Genomic DNA, 20,907 nt, shown 5'->3' on the forward strand with positions numbered 1-20,907 from the left:
AATTGCTTTGGGAGAATGTTCACTAAGCTTACTAATATTATTAAGCTATAAATGTAAAGTATGTGATTAGAATACAAAATGTCCTCAGAGAACTGAAACAAAAGGGATTAGAAGAGAAGATAGATTCACTTCAGCCATTCTAACGGGATGAGGATGATTTGCAATCTGTCCAATTCCATGTGGCTGTGTGGACCCTTTGTTTCTTTCCCAACAAAAGAGTGGCCTGCACTGAGGCCCTAGCATGGTTAAGAACATCCTTTGGTTTTCCTTTGCTTTGGAAGATATTCTCCAAGCTATTTTTCAACCTATATTTTGCCCATCCACCATGTCTATGTCAAACTTAACTTGCCAAGATTAACTTATGACTTCTGTTTCAAAACAACTATGGTTTCCTTATATTCCTTGTACATTTTGTCTCAGCCTTTTTAGAAATATCCCTGCCTCCTTCACTCATGACATGCCTTTTCCAATAAAAGCAAAATTCAAGTAGATGTCTTGTGTCCTTTACTTCACATATAATTGCCAAGCTATAAATGCTGAATTAATTTTTTTTATCATGTTTAGTTAGGCTAAACCCAAATACTCACAAACATTGTTGCTAGAGAAACTGGTCTGATACTTTGATAAATGAATGGAATGACATGATATGTGTGAGTCAGAATTGCTTAGAGAAATTTTAATGAGATAGAACATCTGTGTTGTGATTAAACAGAAATAAAAACTCAAACCTAGAAAATAAAACATGGATAGACGTTCTATGTTTATGCCAAGTAAGTGGATGAGGGAAACAAAAAAAATCTAGTTTGGGGGGGCTGGGAATGTGGCTTATGATAGAGTGCTTGCCTGGCATGCATGAAGCCCTGGGTTGGATTCCTCAGCACCACACAAACAGAAAAAGCCAGAAGTGGTGATGTGGCTCAAGTGGCAGAGTGTTAGCCTTGAGCAAAAAGAAGCCAAGGACAGTGCTCAGGTTCTTCTGAGTCCAAGCCCCAGGACTGGCAGGAAAAAAACATCTAGTTTGGTTAGATAGGATAGCAATATAATAATGTCATAAGATGCTATGAATTGTCCAATAAAAAATAAGGAGGAAAGATGAGCATTTAGAAAATATGTCTGCTAGATCATTCTCATAACTGTCTTGCTATACCAGTCAATGTGTGTGTGTGTGTGTGTGTGTGTGTGTGTGTGTGTGTGTGTTGTAAGTCTTTAAGACATTGGAACATTTTATATTTCTTTTAATTCCCATGTCATTGAAAATAGTTGTGATTTACCTGTATTGCAGGTGGGTCCATGCCAGCCTGGCTTGCACTGGCAAACATCTGGTGCAAGACATTCACCTGAGTTCTCACAGTGCCTGTTACAAACCTCTGAAGTTACCGAATAAGAGAAGAGAAAGACAAATTAAGAGACAGACCTATTGTTGTCCATTACCCAACTAGCTCACACACATCTGCTAATAAACAGGCCAGAAGGAAAAATTAAGCATAATATAGAATTTGGCTTTAGATGCACTTCAAGACCATTTTGCTGACTAGAGTTGACTATTTGTGTAAACAGACATAATAAATGAAACTTGAAAAAGGGGGAGGAGAGAGGGGAGGAATGGGACTGTGTTGGAATTGGTGAATTTGTTCAAACTAAACTGAGAACATGTATAAATCCTCATCATAAATATGCTAACTGAAAAACCAAAAACACCACATTTAAAAAATAGTAAAGACAAAAGAAAAATTTATATGCAAATTAACATATTTGTCTTCCTTCTAGTTCATTGTTTTGGTTTTTTGCCAGTCCTGGGGCTTGAACTCAGGGCCTGAGCACTATCCCTGGCTTCTTTTAAATGCTCAAGGCTAGCACTCTGTCACTTGAGCCACAGCTCCCACTTCCAGCTTTTTCTATATATGTGGTGCTGAGGAATTGAACCCAGGTCTTCATGTATATGAGGTGAGCACTTTACCACTAGGCTGTATTCCCAGCCTTTCCTTCTAGTTCAAAGAAAGGATCATAGGTGGGATTCAGAGTAGAATTACTTCAGAAACTCAAAAAGATTGTTTTTTAGTTACTGAGTTTGAACTCAGGGTCTTGCTTTGCTAGATAGATATTTTACTACTTGAACAATACCCCCAGTCCTTCTCTCCTTTAATTATTTTTCAACTAGGATTATATTTATGCTCAGGCTGCCTTGGACCCTAATCTCCTCATTTCCACTTCCTGTGTGTTTGCGAGGTGCTCACTAACCTACCCAGGTTATATTGATCTAGTTGAGGTCCGACAAGCCCAGGCTAGCCTCAAACCTTAATCACCTAATCTTAGTTTCCCAAGTAGCTAGGATTACAGGCATGAGCCACCATGCCAGAAAAATGCCTTTGCCTTCATCCTGGCCATCTAAAGTTGCTCCCAATGCTATCCAACATCCCGAATCATACATGGGTGTTTTAATTTAGGGTTTGGGCTTATTTCATCAAAGGAACAAGTTCATTATATCCCAACCTCACAGGATCCTTGCTTACTTGTTTCACACCTGGGTCCCACAAAACCATAAGCACAAGTGCAGAGGTTGCCAGACAAGCATGTGCCACCATGTTGACAAGGAGGATTGCAATGTTCTGTGGATATAGATTGCTTTGGTAAGTCAGGTCTTCATAATGATCACATATATATATATATGTATATACATATACATATATATATATATACATGTATATGATCAATGCAATAAAGCTTTCTTAGAGCAATTTGTAGTGGACTCAGTTCTTGTCCTATGCAGTTCCCTTCTGCAGTACTGACTACATAGAAGTACTTTGGAGCACTCACCAGCATTCATCAGCATGTTTTTGTTTACAGAAGAAATCTAGTGAATGCAACACAGAGCGATTCAAGAGGTTGATGAAAAACTGGTAAAAATTGGATAGAAACATATAATTTTATACTTCTCCTGAAAAGTGAAACTTTGGTTGTATTTGCACTACAAACAGAATATATTCTCACACTCTATTAGTGTTGCAAGCTTTTGTAAGCTTACCATAAATTTACATTCATTTGTTAATTTGTAATTAACTTTCTGTGTCACTAAAGCATATGACAAATCTCTCATTTATAATTACATGTGCCATCTACTAGAATACATTTATTTGAAAATGTCTTGCATTACATTTATTTTTAATGTCTTTAAATAGTTGTACCAGAATTCTCAAATCAATATATCACTTCATAAATACAATTCATCTTGATCAATGTCACTCCTTCCATCATTCTCCTGCATCTACCTCAACCTCAGGATCCCCCTCAAAGTACCTAGCTCCATTTTCATACATGTACACTGAGTATCATGAGTGTCTTCGCCTCCTGCCCTTAAGATCCTCACCCATACAGGATATTCATTTTGGCAAAATGTCTAATAATTACTCAAATAATTTATATCATGGTGATCCTCCCCTATAAAGAATGTAGTCCTTCTTAAGAAACATTTTTAAAAACAATGATAAATTTATTTCCTTAAAATATCATCTATCTGTAGGAAAGCTAGTCCATAAATTCTCCACTTAACATTTCAGTTAAAGTAGTGCAACTTATAGGACTAAAGATGGATTTTTTTAAAAAAGTTTTTGTTTATCTTTTTATACGGTACCAAGGAATTGAACCCTGGCCCTCAAGCATGTTAGGCAAGCATTCTAGTACTAAGCCACAGTATTAGCCCAAATGTACTTAAAATTGCTGTTTATTTTTCTCCTTGCACTCATTATTTTGCACTATTGGAAATGAACTATATACCAATTGGGGGGTTGGGAGGGGAAAACTGGATGAAAATGAGGGAGGGGCGACAGTGTTCCAAAGAAATGTACTCCTACCTGATTATGAAACTGTAACCCCTCTGTACATCACCTTGACGATAAAATTCTTAAAAAAAAAACAAAACCTTTCTTTTTGCTCTCTTGTAATTTTTAATTACTTTACATGTATTTCTTTTGAATTATTTTTGTTAAGTCAATTACTAATCATTTTGAAAATAACTTAATGCTAAATCGTAAAACTGATTTTGGAAGATAATTTTTCCAAAGATAAGTTTTTCATTTATTCCCTTAGATCTCTGATTGCTGATATTTAGTATTTTGAAAATACTACAATAAATAATTTTAGTGTTTATTTGGAGTAAAACTATAGAATCATGTGCTAACATTAATAATATATATCAATAGTAAACAGCAAAACTGAATTCTCATCTGCAACTATTTTAAAGAAGGTAAGAAGAGTGACAGAGTGGGTGGGTAGGGGAGGGTTGGGTAAGAATGCCAAAAGGGGTGACACTGATCAAGATGTGTTGTATTCATAAACTGATTTCTAAATGCCAACTCCTTTGTACAACTACTTAATGACAATAAAGAATACAATACAATAACTTTTTTTAAAAACAAAGTAACATCCAATTTTCACTCTGTTATCGATGTTTAGTTTGAATGATCACCTTCAGCGCAGGTTGTTCCTCCATATCCCGGAGGACATTCACACACATGAGGCTTCACACATTTTCCACGATTTTTGCAAGCAGGCTGACATACCGCTGTATAAAATAAAGTCAAGGATTTAGAAATCTCAATGATCAATTACCAATTTATTATGCAAACTAGGCAATGCTGTACCTACCCGTTTGGCAGTTAGAACCAATGTAGCCTGCTTTACATCTGCACATGTTGGGGCCCACACACTCTCTGCTTCTCCCACATGGGTGTCTACAAATAGCTGCATGAATCAAGCAAAAATAGAGGTGGGGATGGTATAGGGTACAGATGTTCCTCATATACAGTTATGATACAATTCAACTTGTCTCAAATTATAATATTTTGAGACTGCATTAGATAACAGCAACTATAGTGATCCATAATTTTGTTTTTCTTATACTTCTTTTATTACTAGAATGGTTGAAGAAATGGCTGGCAGAGTAAGAAGTAAGTATTGGATGTAGAACTCTCTGAGCAGTACCTAGGGTTGGAAGTGGCGGCCAATCATACATGGGAGATAACAATTTTTTTAAAGTCAGTGAAGTTTCAGCACTTAGCAGAATAGTATTTGAAACTTCATTGTATGTTGTCAATTTGTTGGCATCATCGATACAGAAAGTTTCTACAGAGCTTGTGACATACCTACTAAATATATTTAAAATTAACTCGGAAAAACCCTTTTCTTTCAAAATATGATCAAATGGATGGTATAAATGGAAATTAGTAAACAGAAAACCTATCTTCTTAGTTATGTGAACTACCTAGTTTACATTTAAGAAGAATTTTCACACTACCTTTGCAATTGATACCATCTCCATAGTACCCTAAAGGGCAACGTCCACATTTAAAATGGCCATCTCTGGTTGGTACACAGGAAACGCCAAGAAAACAGGATGATTTAGTGCAAGTTGACATTGTGGTTGATCCAGACTTTCCTGCCAAAACTGTTACTGCTTTCGTCCCTGGTGAAGAAGAAGCCAACTGGGCATAGGCTTGGAGAGATGTGTTAATCTTGGAAGGATGTCCTCCCATCTCTGTTTGGATCACACTCTGAAAAACGTCCTTTACATCACCATGGGAGCTGTTTGCATGAATGCTTAAAAGACTGTTATTTGCAGGAGCTTGTAGCTCATCCAGACTCCGATTTGCACTGAGAACCTTGTCCACATATTCATAACCTGACGTTTGATGAGAAACAGCTTTCTTCAAATTATCCATGAGAGCCGTAATTGAGTTTAATGGCAAGTGAGAGTTGTTTGCTGTGATCAAGAGGTTTTTGGTAGTAGTGGGACTGGCAGTAAAGCTTGTACCATTTACCAAATGCTCTGTTTCGAGTGGGTGAAAATTCAAATCTAAACAGCCAAAAGGAAATAGTAAAGTTAGCCAATTATATTTGTTAATGTTGCATTGTAGCACAATATTACTGAGTTATTCATTTTCCATTTAGGGTCCTCAATAGGTATAACACTATAGTAGGAACCATAAAGTAACTTTTTAAAAAGTTGTGATACTGTTCCTTTCTTCAAGAAAATTCTAAGCTATAAGGTAGCAAAGACTTTTTGCTACTATAAAAGTTAAAAAATAATTAGTAAGCTCCCAGAAAATCATTTTAATTGATTCTATCTTTTTTCATTGTAAAATGTGAATGCAATTTTCTAAACTACAAAACAGAAGAATCAATAGATAAACAAGAAAAAAAAATTTTTAGCTGCATATAGCTACGTGGTTTTGTAAAAGCAAAACTACCTAAGGAATAAATATATTAGTCTTGTAGAAAATAGATGCTAATTACTATTGTCATTAGAGTTGATACAACACCATTACTTACCAGAAACATATCTGTTTGTTGGCTCAACATAGCTTTTTCTTTGTTTGTAGTTTTCACTATCTTCTTCCTTAATTAAGCTTTTACCAGGCCTTGTGAGAACAATAGTTTGTGTAGTAATTTCATTAAAAAAATGTGTTTCAACTGTAAATTGGTACACAGAAATCAGATCAGAGTTCAGTTATTATAAAACCAAAGAACAGTGCATAGGAACATAAAATACTCATGCCACTTGGATTGCATTCTTCTCAAACTAAAGAATCAGTTACCATACTATCTCTTAGGTGAACCTTCTGTTACAGAATCAATACTTTGCATTAAATTCATATGTTTAAAACCTAATCCTGGGCTGGGAATATGGCCTAGTGGCAAGAGTGCTTGCCTTGTATACATGAAGCCCTAGGTTTGATTCCTCAGCACCACATATATAGAAAAGGCCAGAAGTGGCGATGTGAATCAAGTTGGCAGAGTGCTAGCCTTGAGCAAAAAGAAGCCAGGGACAGTGCTCAGGCCCTGAGTTCAAACCCCAGGACTGGCAAAACAAAACAAAACCTAATCCTAACTCTACCTCTGATTGTATTGGTAGATAATGGGCGATAAGGTCTTTAAAGGGATAAAGTTGCAAAAACAAGAAGAAGGAGGCCATAATCGAAAAGGACTTATCCTACAAGGAGGAAGAGGAACTCGAAAAGCATACAAAGAGGAAAAGACCAGGAAGAAGAGAGCTCTCTGAAAGCCTGAAACCAATTAAATCAGCACCTTCATCTTGAGCTTCTACCCAGAATTGTGAGGGGGAAAAAACAAAACAAAACAACCAGTAGTAGTTGAATGAGCAGCATTCAGTGTCTGGTTCTCTCTTGTGGTAGCTCATGCTGACAGAACTATCTTCATTACCACTTACACACCTCCAGTCCTTCTGGTTTCTTCCTCAGAACTGTCTTCCATGCTGCTGACTCCTATGCATCCCTTTCCCCTTACAAGTAGGGAATAACTTTGAGAATAAGAATCTCAAAAATGAGAATACGCATACCTGTAGACTTTTGCTGTTCTTTATTCACAAATGATGTAGTCTTCTGTTTCACTTGAAAATAATTTTTCTCAAATGTATACCTTACTAGGTTTCTCTCTCCTTTCAAAACTTTACATAACTCCTCCAGCCCCCGCCTCATGGTGTTTCTGCTGACAATGTCACCAGCTTCAATTCTCACAGTAGCTCTCCTTGCTTCCTTTCATAGTAAATTATTGACAGCGCCCCAGATGCTCCATGCCACTGTGCCTTTTCCCATGCTCTCGCTTCTTCCCAGAATGCTTTTCTCTTTGTTGACCTGAAGCTCCTGTAGTCCTAGCATAGACTAGACAATTTTCAATTTTCTCCTTATCCTTCGATGTAGCCATATTGCCCTGTGCAGTATTCCTTCTATTCATTCTAGACTTCTATTGAAAGACATAGAGTCCCTTATTGTACTATGTGATCACTAGTCATATTCCTTGCTACTCAATTCTTGCCTATTCAGTCAGAGGATATGTCTTGTATATTTCTGTGTCCTCTGCAGTGCACAAGATGATGTGTTATACACCAAGGGAACACGGGAGTGAATGAGATAATGAAACCAACTCACTCAAATAGGTTAAATGCAACAGAAAACATCCCATAGCAGAAAAGAAAATAGGAACCCTTACCATGGCATAGTTTCCCATCACCATAAAATCCTTTTGGGCATGAGCCACAATAATAGGAACCAAAGGTATTGAGGCACTCTGCTCCCGGAAAGCAAGGCCCAGATTCACATTCGTCAACATCTTCTTCACAGTTGTTTCCTAGAGGACATGCATTAAGAGTTCATATAGTTTCTTCATTGCTTTCCAACGGGCTTCCCTTACAAAAGTATTCACATTCTGATTTGATTCATGAGAAACCAAAAGTTACCTTTGAGTTCAGGTGGACAATCACAAAAATAACTATGAAAATTTCTATGACATTTGCCAAGGCCACAAGGGTTTGATTGGCACTCACTGGCATCCTCTTCACAAAGAACACCCTGGAAGCCAGGCAGGCAGACACACAGGTATGCTCCACTCCCTGGAGGAAAGCTCCTGTTAGCCTCACATGATCCACCATTCAAGCAGCCACAAGACTCCACAGCCACCTAAAAAACAAAAGGTAAATATTTTGAAATATAATTAACTTCAGTCAATGCCCCAAGAATCATAGTAGGGATATGTGTTTATTTTTGTGTATAATCAAATCAGGTATTTTTGCAATATATATATATATATATTTGCATATATATATATATATATGGTAGTTAAAATAATTCAATAAGGAAGTTTATTCCCAGGGTCAAGAACACAGCCAAGATATACATACTGATGACAACATTTAAAGAAAGGTTCCATGATGATCAAGTTCCTTCCTTCCTTCCTTCCTTCCTTCCTTCCTTCCTTCCTTCCTTCCTTCCTTCCTGTTTGTCTCTTTTTCTCTCTCTTTCTTTCCTTTCCTCTTTTTTCTTTTCCTTCCCCTTCCTTCCTTCCTGCCTGCCTGCCTTCTTTATTGTACCAGGGTTTGAACTCAGGAGCTCATGTTTGCTACACAAGTGATCTGACTCTTTTTTTTTTTTTTTGCTAGTCCTGGGCCTTGGACTCAGGGCCTGAGCACTGTCCCTGGCTCCTTTTTGCTCAAAGCTAGCACTCTGCCACTTGAGTCACAGCACCACTTCTGGCCATTTTCTGTGTATGTGGTGCTGGGGAATTGAACCCAGGGCTTCAAGTATACGAGGCAAGCGCTCTTGCCACTAGGCCATATCCCCAGCCCGTGATCTGACTCTTGAGCCTTCACTCCATCCGCAAATTCTTTTTATATCCTCATTATTTTTGAGATATATATTCTCTATATATAGTCTAAGCTGGCCTCACACTATGTAGCCTAAGCAGACTTTGGATTTGTAATCTTCCTGCATCAGTCTTCTGAGTTTTGGGATTATGGGTACATATTACCAAACCCAATATGAAAGGTTATCAGTTGTTATAAAGTAAATTAAATACTTGGGGGAAAACATTACCAACCAGGGAACAATTAATTTCTCAGATTATGCTCAAATCTAGAGATAAAAATGATGACTTTAATTCCTGTATTATCATGACATGGAATACATGCCCTTTCTAACACTGTGTCTACAAAACAGTGTGTCTCAAGCCCAAAGACAATTATGGCATAAAAACAGTCGGCAAATTTTCAAAGCTCATGACAGCCATATTGAAAATGAACATGAAAGAAAAGTAACTATAAAACTCTTTAATTTGGAGAAAAGGGTATAATTACTGATCTCATTTTAGTAACAGGCCACTGGTGGAAGTGGAAATGAGTGAGTTCTGCTTCCTTATCATAGTTAAGTTCAGAATAAAATGGTGGAGATTGTTCATTTAGACCCAGGTTTTTGGGCTAGACTGTCTCTAAGCTTTCATATTCTTACAAAGAACCATCAAGCATACAATATTAAACAACTTTTATCACTGTTTGAAATTAAGACAATGTCTTGTCATTAGCAGAGGTGCCAAAGAGATAAGTCTGACCTGAATTGTGACATTTGTCTCAGCACCACAGTCATCCCAAAGGCGAAGAAAGAAAGGTGGGGGGATTTGTGTCTCTGCTTTCCATGTAAGAAGTCCTGTATAGGTAACATTTGCTCCTTCAGGACCAGACTCCAGTGTAAAATGGATCTCAGAACCTTCTGGATCCAGGGCCATAACCTGGTACTCAAAATTTTCTCCATAAAAGGTATGTAGTTTGTCTTGCGAGGATTGAATCATAGGGGGTTGGTTTCCTGTAACAGAGACAGCATTTAATTTTGTGCCTATGTAAAAAAGAAAAGAAATATGAGTCTGAGCCTTCAATAGAGACAGTCTGTTGAAGCTGAGCTCTGATGAAAAGCTCTATTAGCCACTTTCAGGTTTTTTTTAAACACAGCAAATCCAGTTCTGTTACAAGAAGCTGTGAAAGTAACTAATAAGTTCAGACCTCAAGTTTGGCTATGAAAACATCAAAACACTTTAGAGATAGCCTAAAATGTCTAAGTACATTGGTACCACCTTGATGGAAGTATTGCCCAGACTGATGCACTGTCTTTTTTGCCTTACTCCTCCTCCTCTCTCTGCTTAGGAGCACTTGCGTGTTCTCTCTTCACACACTGCATGAACTTTGTCTTGCAGCCTCATTTTCTCCCAACACACTCCCTTTCCACTCTTTCACTGTCTAGACTGTGATTAACTTGCTTCCCTAGTTGTAGGAATGAGAGCCATTCATTATATAACTCCCTTGCTCCTTCAAAGCCCTTCCTGTGCCCACACACATGCACTAATAAAGTGGCTGTGTCTAGGGGCTCCCTATATACTTACAAAATAATTTAAAATGTTTTTATGTAGGCAGAATTAAGTGAATCTACTAAATGGTGCTGGTGACAAGTACTGTGCTTGCATCAATGAAACACTAAAACCAAGGCTTTAGTTCTGGTCTCCAGAACCCAAGAAGGTTCTGCCAAGTATATGTTTAAATAAACAGCAGGTATTGTTTTCCTAATTTTCTCATTCTCAATATTGAGGGATAGAAATAGGATAACTTTAAGACCTTTTCTATCTTTAAACAGTATGGATTTTTATGAATTGGTAATAACACAACCATTAAAAAAAGGCACCCAGTAAAACTAACTATGGGATGAAGTTCTGAGATATGAATTGTTAGGTAATTTTGTCATTTTGTCACTGTCATAGAGTTCAGTTACCAAAATCAGAGAGCTATGATGTCTCTAAGTGATATAATTTTATGAGCTCTCCATCATATCTTTGGACTTTCATTCAATCAAATGTCAATATCCAATGTATGATGGTCTACAAAATGAACTAATTTCCTGGCCGCCAATTAAATTACAATATTAGGAAAAAATGCTAATTAAGTATAGTGTTCAGTTCATAGATCTAAAACTCATTTCTGTAACTTGTGGTCCAAATAAACTCTAAAAAGGATTCATATACATGAGTTAATATATGAAATGCATGTGTTAATAAACAATAACTTACTTTCTAAATAGGACCAAGTAAATTTTGAGGTTTGTGGTCTACAAATCAAACATGAGATAGTAGGATTTTTGTCCCCTTCAGCATAGCAGAGCCCATCAATAATGCAAACATTTTCCTAATGTAAATTTTTAAAAAGGAAAAAAAACAATAAAGACAAGTTATAGCTAGTACATAAAATTTGTGGATAGATTATAGCAACATATAGGAGGATAATTCCAATACAAGTGTAGAGTAGCTCTGATTTGATTACAAATTTTTACCTCATAATTACAAATGTATGCTGGAAGTTAAATTATTTCCTATATGTATATTTCCTATGGAACTGATCAACCTTGGAGAATGCATGGGAACTGTGAAATATGATAGTGAATAGCTTGTAAATAACATGAGAGGGAAAACCTTTTGTTTTTCACTGCTAAATTTATGCTGAAAATGTTTTACTAAAAAGGAAAGAAACTGACATTTTCTTTTGTAGGTCTTAAAAATTCACATTAGTTTGTAATTATGTTTTCTTTTTCCTTCAAAGCTCATTTTGTTCTGTGAACACAGCAAACTATTCAGACCCATATCATAATTATCCATACATCATTACAGAAAATAGTTGAAGGAGATTATGGCATTATTCAGAGAAAATAACACCAAATGTAGCAGTCCTTCTTAGTTTGAGAAAAACAAATTTTATTCAGAAAATTTAAATTTGTTTATGAACACTGTTATTTTTACAAAATCTCCTTTGATATCACTTAGAATACTAAATAAGAATTAGAATAAAAGTAGCCCGCAAAAGATAACACAATCTTGTACAACTGCATTTAAATAGTACTTATGGTATGTCAAAATGAGACAAATAAGAAAAATGAAATCAACTTCCCAAGAAACAGAACTTCTTTACGTGTGTGCCCGTGCATGTGTGTATGTGTTTGTGTGTGTATAAAACTTGTGTGCTCATTAATGTTGAGGTCAAATCTGGATTTCTGGTATCATTTAAATCATAAATTCATGTATAAAAAAGCCCAGTCGAATAGATACAGATAAAGATGGGGGTGTGGTGGGAATATCTCAGTTTAAGTTGTGTTCCTCCATAATCTATCAAGGTATAGGCATTCTAATAACCCAAAGAATTTAGTTGTCAAAAAAAATCTCTCTGGGATGGAGTTGGGAGAAAAGGAGAAGAATGATGAAAGGAGAGATATTAATTAAGAGGTATTTCACTTCGAAACAACTAACATGTTGAATGGTAACTCCTTTGTATAACTACTTAAAGATAAATAAAAGAAATGAAAGAGATAATATAGAAACAAAGCATCTCTCTGTAAATGTTCTAAGTTTATAAATCCTACAAACTCTATTTAACTGCCTGCTTTTTGCCAAGAAAAACAGTTAACAACAGAGAAATTTGAAATGAAAAAAAATCATTATTTCTATGAAAAAACAATATGTATGAGTAAACAATTCAGTATGAACCTCATCTTTTGACTTTATAAATAAACAATCTGTATATCTGATCCCCAAACTCAAGGAAAGATTTCTTAACATTAGAAAATAAGGAGAAAAGAAGGAAGGAAGGAAGGAGAAGGAAAAGGAGAGGAGGGGAAGGAAGGAAGGAAGGAAGGAAGGAAGAAGAAAGAAAGAAAGAAAGAAAGAAAGAAAGAAAGAAAGAAAGAAAGAAAGAAAGAAAGAAAGAAAGAAATAGAGAATAAAAAGGAACTGGCCAATCTAAGATGCTAGCAATTGTTACCTCTTATCTATCATTTCAATATAAGAAGAGAAACAATTACAGTTAACTTTTCATAAATGTGAGGAAGGCCTTTCTTTCTCTATGTCTTTCTAATATAAAGGTGTAAAAACTACTACTGATATAGCAATAGCACAGGGAATGAGACTATCAATGAGCAAGTGTGCAAATAGGTGAAAAGTACACACCTTGATAGTACACGAGTCATTTTCATGGGGACCACAAATTTGGCAGGCTCCATTGTATATGATCATTACCATGGGATTACTATATTTGTAGCCATCATTAGATACCTGAAAGATGCAGTTCTACAGTAAGATCATTTGTTCTGAATGTATCATCACAAACTCATTACGAATGTTCATGGGTATTTCTTTGATTATAAATATAAGAATATCTTTCAATTTATTTTTTCCCTTTAATGTCAAAGTGAAGTACAGAGGGGTTACATTTCATATGTAAGGCAGTGAGTACATTTCTTGTTCAACTTGTTACCTCCTCCCTCATTTCCCCCTCCCCTCCCCCTTTCCCTTCCTCCCTGCCCCCCCACCAGTGTACAGCTGGTTTACACCAAATGGTTTTGTAAGTATTGCTTTTGGAATCATTTGTCCTTTTATCCTTTGTCTCTTGATTTTGATATTCTCTTTCCCTTCCCTAGTTCTTTTTTTTTTTTTTTTTGCCAGTCCTGGGGCTTGGACTCAGGGCCTGAGCACTGTCCCTGGCTTCTTCCCGCTCAAGGCTAGCACTCTGCCACTTGAGCCACAGCGCCACTTCTGGCCATTTTCTGTATATGTGGTGCTGGGGAATCGAACCCAGGGCCTCATGTATATGAGGCAGGCACTCTTGCCACTAGGCCATATCCCCAGCCCCCTTCCCTAGTTCTAATACACATATATACAGTATCCAGGGTACTCAGATGAAATACAGTGATAAGGGTACAACCACAGGAAGGGAATACAAGAGAAACAAACATACAAGAAAGGTACGCTTTCACATGGCATGTTGAAAATAATTACAACAATGATATAACACTTGTTTCCATAATGTTCAATCTATTTTTTACCACTTTACCTTTAATTGCCACTTCATAATTGGATTCTCACCCATCAGATCCATGGCATTAGCCTGCTTTACCTCAGTTGGTAATTGACAATCAACAGTTCTGCTGTTCTGAAAGATAGTCTGAACAGAGATGGATTCGCCCAGCACCCATTTACTGCCATTATACTGAAAGCATAAAATGAGAAAAAAAAATTCCTGTTAAACCAGGGAAATATTTAGATAGTGATTTACATGTAGTCAAAATACAAATGTTAAAATATATGTCTACCACAATGGAATATACAATGAAGAAACAAAAGACCTATTGAGTGAATTGAATTAAAAATAGTGAAATACATATATCTTAATTGAGTGTAAACTGCTCCTAATAAGTCATGCATTTACTTGGGTATTCGTTGAAGAAATTATCAATATTGGCCATATCCAATGCATCACTGTGAAATGACTTTTGGAACAAAAGTACACACACCTGACTATGTAGTTAATACATGATGGATGGATTTTCTGACCCACAACTTTCTCATTTTCTCTTGTAGAACTTCCTACCTTCTTCATTGACTTGAAACTCCCTTTGAGTCCTATTCTCTATGGGTCCCCTTCTCTATGGGTAGCACTGAGTTCTGAGGTAGTCATACAACCCACCTCCCTGACTATCCTTCATTGGTTCAGGAGGAGGACTAAGGGAGTTAGTGCTTTAACTCCTTGAAATATTTTAACTTTATACCAGAGTGTCAGACCAGTTTGCCTCTGGTGCTTTGAGATTCAAGATAGAACTGTGGAACTATTCTTTGCCATGTAAAGTACAGATAGAAAACAAGAATATAATAAAATGGAAAAATTGTGGGGTATGCCCACCCCAGATGCCTTGCAGCTTTAAGAGGCGGCTCTAACCAGCCCCTCCTCCCAGCTTTGGACCTTGTGTGATCCAAGATGGCCGCTGGTGGTGAACCCTGGGGCAGTCCTGTGGGTCTTGAAGTAGATTTACACCGCCCTTAGGGGAGGTCCCTCGGCTTCCCATCCTTGATGGACATCCCAGGCAGCCAATCACAGCGCCCAGCTAGGTACATTATACCCCTCCTCTTCCTGCCGCCATTTGGCCTTTATAAATGTGGTCCCTCCTTATTAAAACCGGAAAACTGCGTGACATTTCCCCGGAATCGTCTGAGTGTCCTGTCTTAAACGTAAGGGTGGCTGGGGGCGGGCGGTTTCGCGACTCTACCTCATCTTGGCTCGTCCTGCGGGGTATGCTCCCCGCCTCTCCTGCTGGCCAGGAGAGTGCTGGGGGCGAAGGACCCCAACAAAAAATGAAGCCAAGAAAGAACAGAACTGAAACAAATAGATACATACACAAACATACAAGTGAATTTTCTTCACAGTGTCCAAATGTCAAGTTCAAAGTTATTTTCCCTCTGAAAACTCATCTATATTCTCCTCAATTCTACAAGAAATGTACTATTTTCATTAAATGTATAGTTTTTCCTGGGCTATTTTATATACAAATTAAAAGTAAATACTAATTAGTTCTTCCTATTTAAGAAGAACTCAGTGACATGTTATGTGTAGGCTGCACTTTGTTTTTCAGTGTTGTAAAAATGCCATAGTACTTAAGGAGAAAAAGTGAATTTTTTTTCTGACAACTAATAATTATATAGAAAGATTGGCGGATATTTTCTGTGGCAAATTTTAGATTTTCACTTAAATTATTTCATTTGTAGAGTTTTTCCCTCATATATCATTGATCATGCAGGATGCTGCTTGTTCAATATTGTAGGTCAGCAGAAAAAAAAATAGTAAAGCATATTATAGTGTGTGGCTAGTAGAAACCAACTTGTTGAAAACTTGGAGGTTGAAAAATAAGCCATAATATAATTATCTTTATTTGTGGAGTGTGCAGTCTATCCTAGCTTATCTGTCAGTGGTTTTCCTCGTAGCCATGGTACTTCAGGACTGCAAGGTCCTCTTGGTTTGTTATGTGGAAATAGATTTTAGCTTTGCTACCCTCTAATGACAGTCTATCCCAAATGAAGAACACAGAATTACATGTCCTGACTATTCATAAATATCATAAATGTCTCTATTACATGCCACGTATACTCTGATGTAACAAAACTGAAATGGGAAAACCAGACAATGTGTCACTTTACCATTGCTGTCACTATGGTTGAAATAACATGTAATGAAAATTGAAGCTACTAAAACTAACCTAGTCAAGAAGGGTTTTGTAGATGGGGGTTGAGACCTGTCTTTTGGAAGCATAGAGGGAACTGCCATTTGGATACTGAAATTAGAAATGGTGATTTCTTGATATTCTTTTAGTTATTATGATTGAAACAAATAAGCCTTTATTTAGGTAGCAATTACATAAAATATTTCAATAGAATTATAAATAAGGTAGCTTTTTTGTTAACAGTACTGGGATTTGGATTACAACCTCACACTTGTGAGGCAGGTGCTCTACCCTTAAGCCTCCTCTTGTTGCTAGCCCCAGGCTGGAATCTGCTACTTTGACCTGTCAAATAGCTGGGCTTACAAGTTCACATCCCTTTGCCTAGTTTATACGACCAGCCTAGCTTGTTTGTTAAAATGGACTCTTGCTAACCTTTTGCCCAGGCTAGCCTCAAATTGTAATTTCCTTTTTCTCTACCACTGGCATATCTGGGATTGCAAGTTTGAGCCACCACATCCAATTAAGAAGATAACTCTTAAAGTTAAGGAACAAAAGAATTTTCCTGTTTATTTTGTGGATTTGCCTTTTGTTATTTTTTTCTTTTTTTTTTTGGCTAATGGACATTACTAAGCTGAGATAAAATCACTCTGAATTACTCTTAAACTCAATTGTTTCAAACACTTTTGTCATAAAGTCCATAATAATCATACTTGCAGTTTGGTAACTTCACACTTAATGGAAGGAGTTTCTTTGAAGCCTTCACCAAAAACTCTGACCATCACACAGTTATATCTCTGAATATCGCAGAATCCAGCATTCTCAAGCTCAGTGATTTCAGGGGCTTTGACTTTGAAAAAAAAATAGAAGAAATTGTTTCAAGGCCCAAATTAAAGGCATACATCAGATAATATTTCAAAGTCTACTCAAAATATTGTTAATATGAAATAACCCATTTTTTACTAGTTGTAATCTGGTATTAAAAGAAATGCTATCAACTACCATGAAACGAAAAACAATGACAGCACAGATACTACTACTATCTAAATATGCATTTTTGTTAAAGTTTTAAAAATATTTGGTATTAATTAATTAATTAAGGACAGGTACTAAGAAATAACTATCTCAATGAAATACATTTTGGCTTGCCATATGAGTTTGTGTTATATATGCTGGCTACAGTAAAAAAAATATTTTGTCACAAAATATTTCATTGAGTAGGTAATATATTTTTGTAATAGTTTAGTTAGTAGTATCAACTAGTTTATTGCTGGTTTGCGGTTAATACTGAATATGAATTAACTCATTACACATTAGGAATAATCTTGTTAGGAATAATCTAATGATAATAAAATAATTTAAATTGCTATCATATACTATCAAACTAATAATAATGTTATCGATGTAGTAGTACTACTATTATCTAGCAATTGACACTTCTGTCTAATATTGCATTTACTAGGCAAGTGCTCTACCATTTGAACCATATCCCCAGCCCAGAGCCTGGCATTTCCAAGTAGCAGCACAGAGACCACAGGGGCTGGAGAGAACAGTAGGATGGCAGAGGTTGGGCCTGGGCTTGTAAACATATGGTGCTCCTGATCCTGATGTGATTATAAGCAGTTGTAAGAATTTCAGCTATTACTCTGAATTAGGTAAAAACCCTCTGGAGAAATCGTTAATGTAATAATGAATGTAATATGGATCATTCCCTATGTAGTCTTTATAAACTCTAAGATACTAAAGATAAAACAGGGCGAATCATTTGCATAGCTGAATGTCACAAACAATCTCACAGTTAAAGGGTATTTACTCACCATACATATTGCTGCAGTCATAGGAACTAAAGCCAGGAAAACACATGCACCCCCATTCCATACACTGCCCATTACCACTGCATAAGCCCGGGCATTTTAATACCAAGAGAATATCTTCAAATGGCTCATCAAATTCTTCTGTGTTGTATTTTCTGGCTTCTAAAACTCGCTTTTCGCATTCATTTTCCAAAAGTGCCACACTGGCTTCTGCCCAGCTAACGTCATCTTTAAGAAGAACATCCTTAACACACATGTCGATGGCCTGATCTAGTCTCTTGCCAAGAAACGCAAGACAGAGCCTTCCTATGCTGGAGTTGGCTAATGTCTGCTGACAGAGGGCCAAGGTGCTGGATTTGGTAAGGCCAGAAGGTGTAGGCCATGAGGGAACAAATTCTTGATGGGCAACTTCAACATGATCCTCGGGGAAAAAATAAGTAAATTCTTCCAGGTTTGTTTCATAGTGACTTTGAAAAGTCAGTGAAAGCAAAAATTCATTCAAGTTTTGTCTTTTCCATCGGTTTAGCCGATTCCACTTCATGTCTTGGCTGTAATTACCTTGGTTCTGTCCTTCACTATCCAAATATTCTGGTGAGACTTGTTTTCCATTCCCAGGATGTTGTAAATTCAAGTCCAGTTTGGTTAGGTTTGCAAATATTGTTTCTTGCAATAAGAAACCGAAATTGTTTTCCTCTTCAAAGATGTGCTTATTTATCCTTCTGTCAAGATTTTCCAGGTTAAAGTCCACAGAAATGTTTATGTATGCTAAGGTGACATCTAGTTCTGGTATCAAAGAGGAGAACAGAACATGTCTGATGTCTTCACAATTGGAATCAATTTCGGACTGTGAAACACTGTAGGCGTGGTGAGAAAATGGGTGCTCTGATACTGTCCCCAGTGAACAGCTACAATAAGAGAGTCTTGGAGGATATGTGAGAGAATTTGGCTTCGTGTCAAACATGCTCTCTCCAGGTACAATCCTTCCAGAAGCAAAACAGAAAAGAAGGATATGAACAAAAACATGCTCCAAGTTATGACTTTCAGAAAGACAGTATATTGAATGGTTTATTTCTTACCTCCATTCGTTAATGAAATCATTAAAATGATCATCCATGTTGATTCCGTTTTTATCATGGAAATCATTTTCAGGGTTCTCATCGAAGGTGCCACAGAGCCCCAAAGTCTTCTTGTGATCAGAACTAGGGGCTCTAATGGTGAGACTGAGGCCCCATTCACTAAGGTCAGCACGGACAAACGCTCCGGAAGAAAACCAAATCTGAAACACAGAAGTAAACCATAGAGAAATCAAAGATGCCAATTAACATGCAATATAGACTTAATAAAAATAGTACATAGGGAATAAGCTCATTATCCGTTCCATAGAGAACAAAATATTAATTTACTTTGTTTCATTTTCTGCATTTGAAATTTGGTCACCCTATTAATCTTTTTTTCTTTTTAATTTTTTGGAGACACAATGCATTCAACTCCCTATTTAAATATTTTAAACACAAAGAAGGTTTTATATAATCAGAAAAGTTACAAGTCAGAAGGATAATGTTCACCCAGTCATTTTTCTGATAGCAGTTATTTAATAGGTAGCTAGACTGCAAAGCAATTAATTCATGCCAATACACGTAACTCTAGAGTACATGTTCCTGTGGCTAACAACCATTCCCTTGTTGCTAGTAGGCAAGCAGAATCAGAAACCAAGTTATAACCAGAGGCTTCCTGAGAGTTGGCAAGCAGAGCAGGAAGAGTTTGACTATATGACTGCAGTAACCTACATCACATGACTATGTGCCACTTGTCTAGCCCCCAGCAGAAACTTGGCTATATAAACAAGGAAGAAAAACAAGCATTTCAAAGCAAAAAGTTTCCAAAGATATACTACCTATATTTGTTCTTTCGATTAATGTCCTGATACGAATTTTTCTTTAATTGAAAAATATTACTTCTTTGTTTTTTCACACATACACTATTGCGTTAGTGTTAGTTCTGTGTGACTTGGAGGTACCTCTGCGGATTCTGAGAAGTTTAATGCCAAGTTGTAATATTCTTATATTGTTTCTAAGAATTAAATCTGAATTAAATTAATATTTTTCTAAGAATAAAAAATGGTATGTATTCATTACCAATAAGAAAATGCAAAGAAATATTACAGTCATCTTCAGGGTAGCTAATGTGAAATCTCAATGCAAGGTCTTCAAAAGTCTCTTTTGTATTTTGTGTCATTGCCAATCAATATATACATACGTATTCTATCATTTCAACAAATAGAATATTGTTTACTCTGTGGTCATTATATTTAGAGTGTTAGTTAAATCTCACTGATTAGTTGTGATTTTTCTTATTACAAGAGAGATAGAATGATTATCACTGGGGTTGTACACATGCTTAATTATTTCACTGTAATAGCTTTTCAGAAATAAAATATTTGGCAAAATGAAATAAATAACTAGGGTGAGAATGTATAAAATATGTATGTTCTCTAGCAAGACTGGTTTCACTATCTCTAATTTTGTCATTGTTTTATGACAGATGTTTGTTCTATGTTAGTTGTTTGGTTACAAATAAGAGTAATACATTTATATTTTTTGATGACTGTTCAGTTAGACAATGTTTTTCAGAGTTGTTTCTTTTTTTAATTGCATATATGTATGTAGCTCTGTGTGTCTGTCTGTGTGTCTGCCTACTATCTATCTATCCCTGACAGAATTTCTCTGTGTTCCAGGTTGGTC

At 36.4% G+C, this 20,907-nt stretch overlaps 1 protein-coding gene across 1 annotated transcript in view; it reads right to left on the reverse strand.

Moving 5' to 3' along the window:
* Positions 1-20,907, reverse strand: part of Vwde (von Willebrand factor D and EGF domains) — a 50,655-nt gene that overhangs the window by 11,406 nt on the left and 18,342 nt on the right. The window contains exons 11-24 of the mRNA XM_048337611.1: positions 19,243-19,442; positions 18,170-19,146; positions 17,066-17,202; positions 14,198-14,353; positions 13,315-13,419; positions 11,392-11,506; positions 9,892-10,142; positions 8,249-8,468; positions 8,002-8,139; positions 5,291-5,848; positions 4,642-4,737; positions 4,463-4,558; positions 2,511-2,606; positions 1,272-1,367 (exon numbers count right to left, since the gene is read on the reverse strand). Coding sequence (XP_048193568.1) covers positions 1,272-1,367; positions 2,511-2,606; positions 4,463-4,558; positions 4,642-4,737; positions 5,291-5,848; positions 8,002-8,139; positions 8,249-8,468; positions 9,892-10,142; positions 11,392-11,506; positions 13,315-13,419; positions 14,198-14,353; positions 17,066-17,202; positions 18,170-19,146; positions 19,243-19,442 — 3,241 coding nt within the window. The remainder of the gene's footprint in view (positions 1-1,271; positions 1,368-2,510; positions 2,607-4,462; positions 4,559-4,641; positions 4,738-5,290; positions 5,849-8,001; positions 8,140-8,248; positions 8,469-9,891; positions 10,143-11,391; positions 11,507-13,314; positions 13,420-14,197; positions 14,354-17,065; positions 17,203-18,169; positions 19,147-19,242; positions 19,443-20,907) is intronic.

This window comes from Perognathus longimembris, chromosome 2 (genome assembly GCF_023159225.1).
Source record: "Perognathus longimembris pacificus isolate PPM17 chromosome 2, ASM2315922v1, whole genome shotgun sequence".
Lineage (NCBI taxonomy): Eukaryota > Metazoa > Chordata > Mammalia > Rodentia > Heteromyidae > Perognathus > Perognathus longimembris.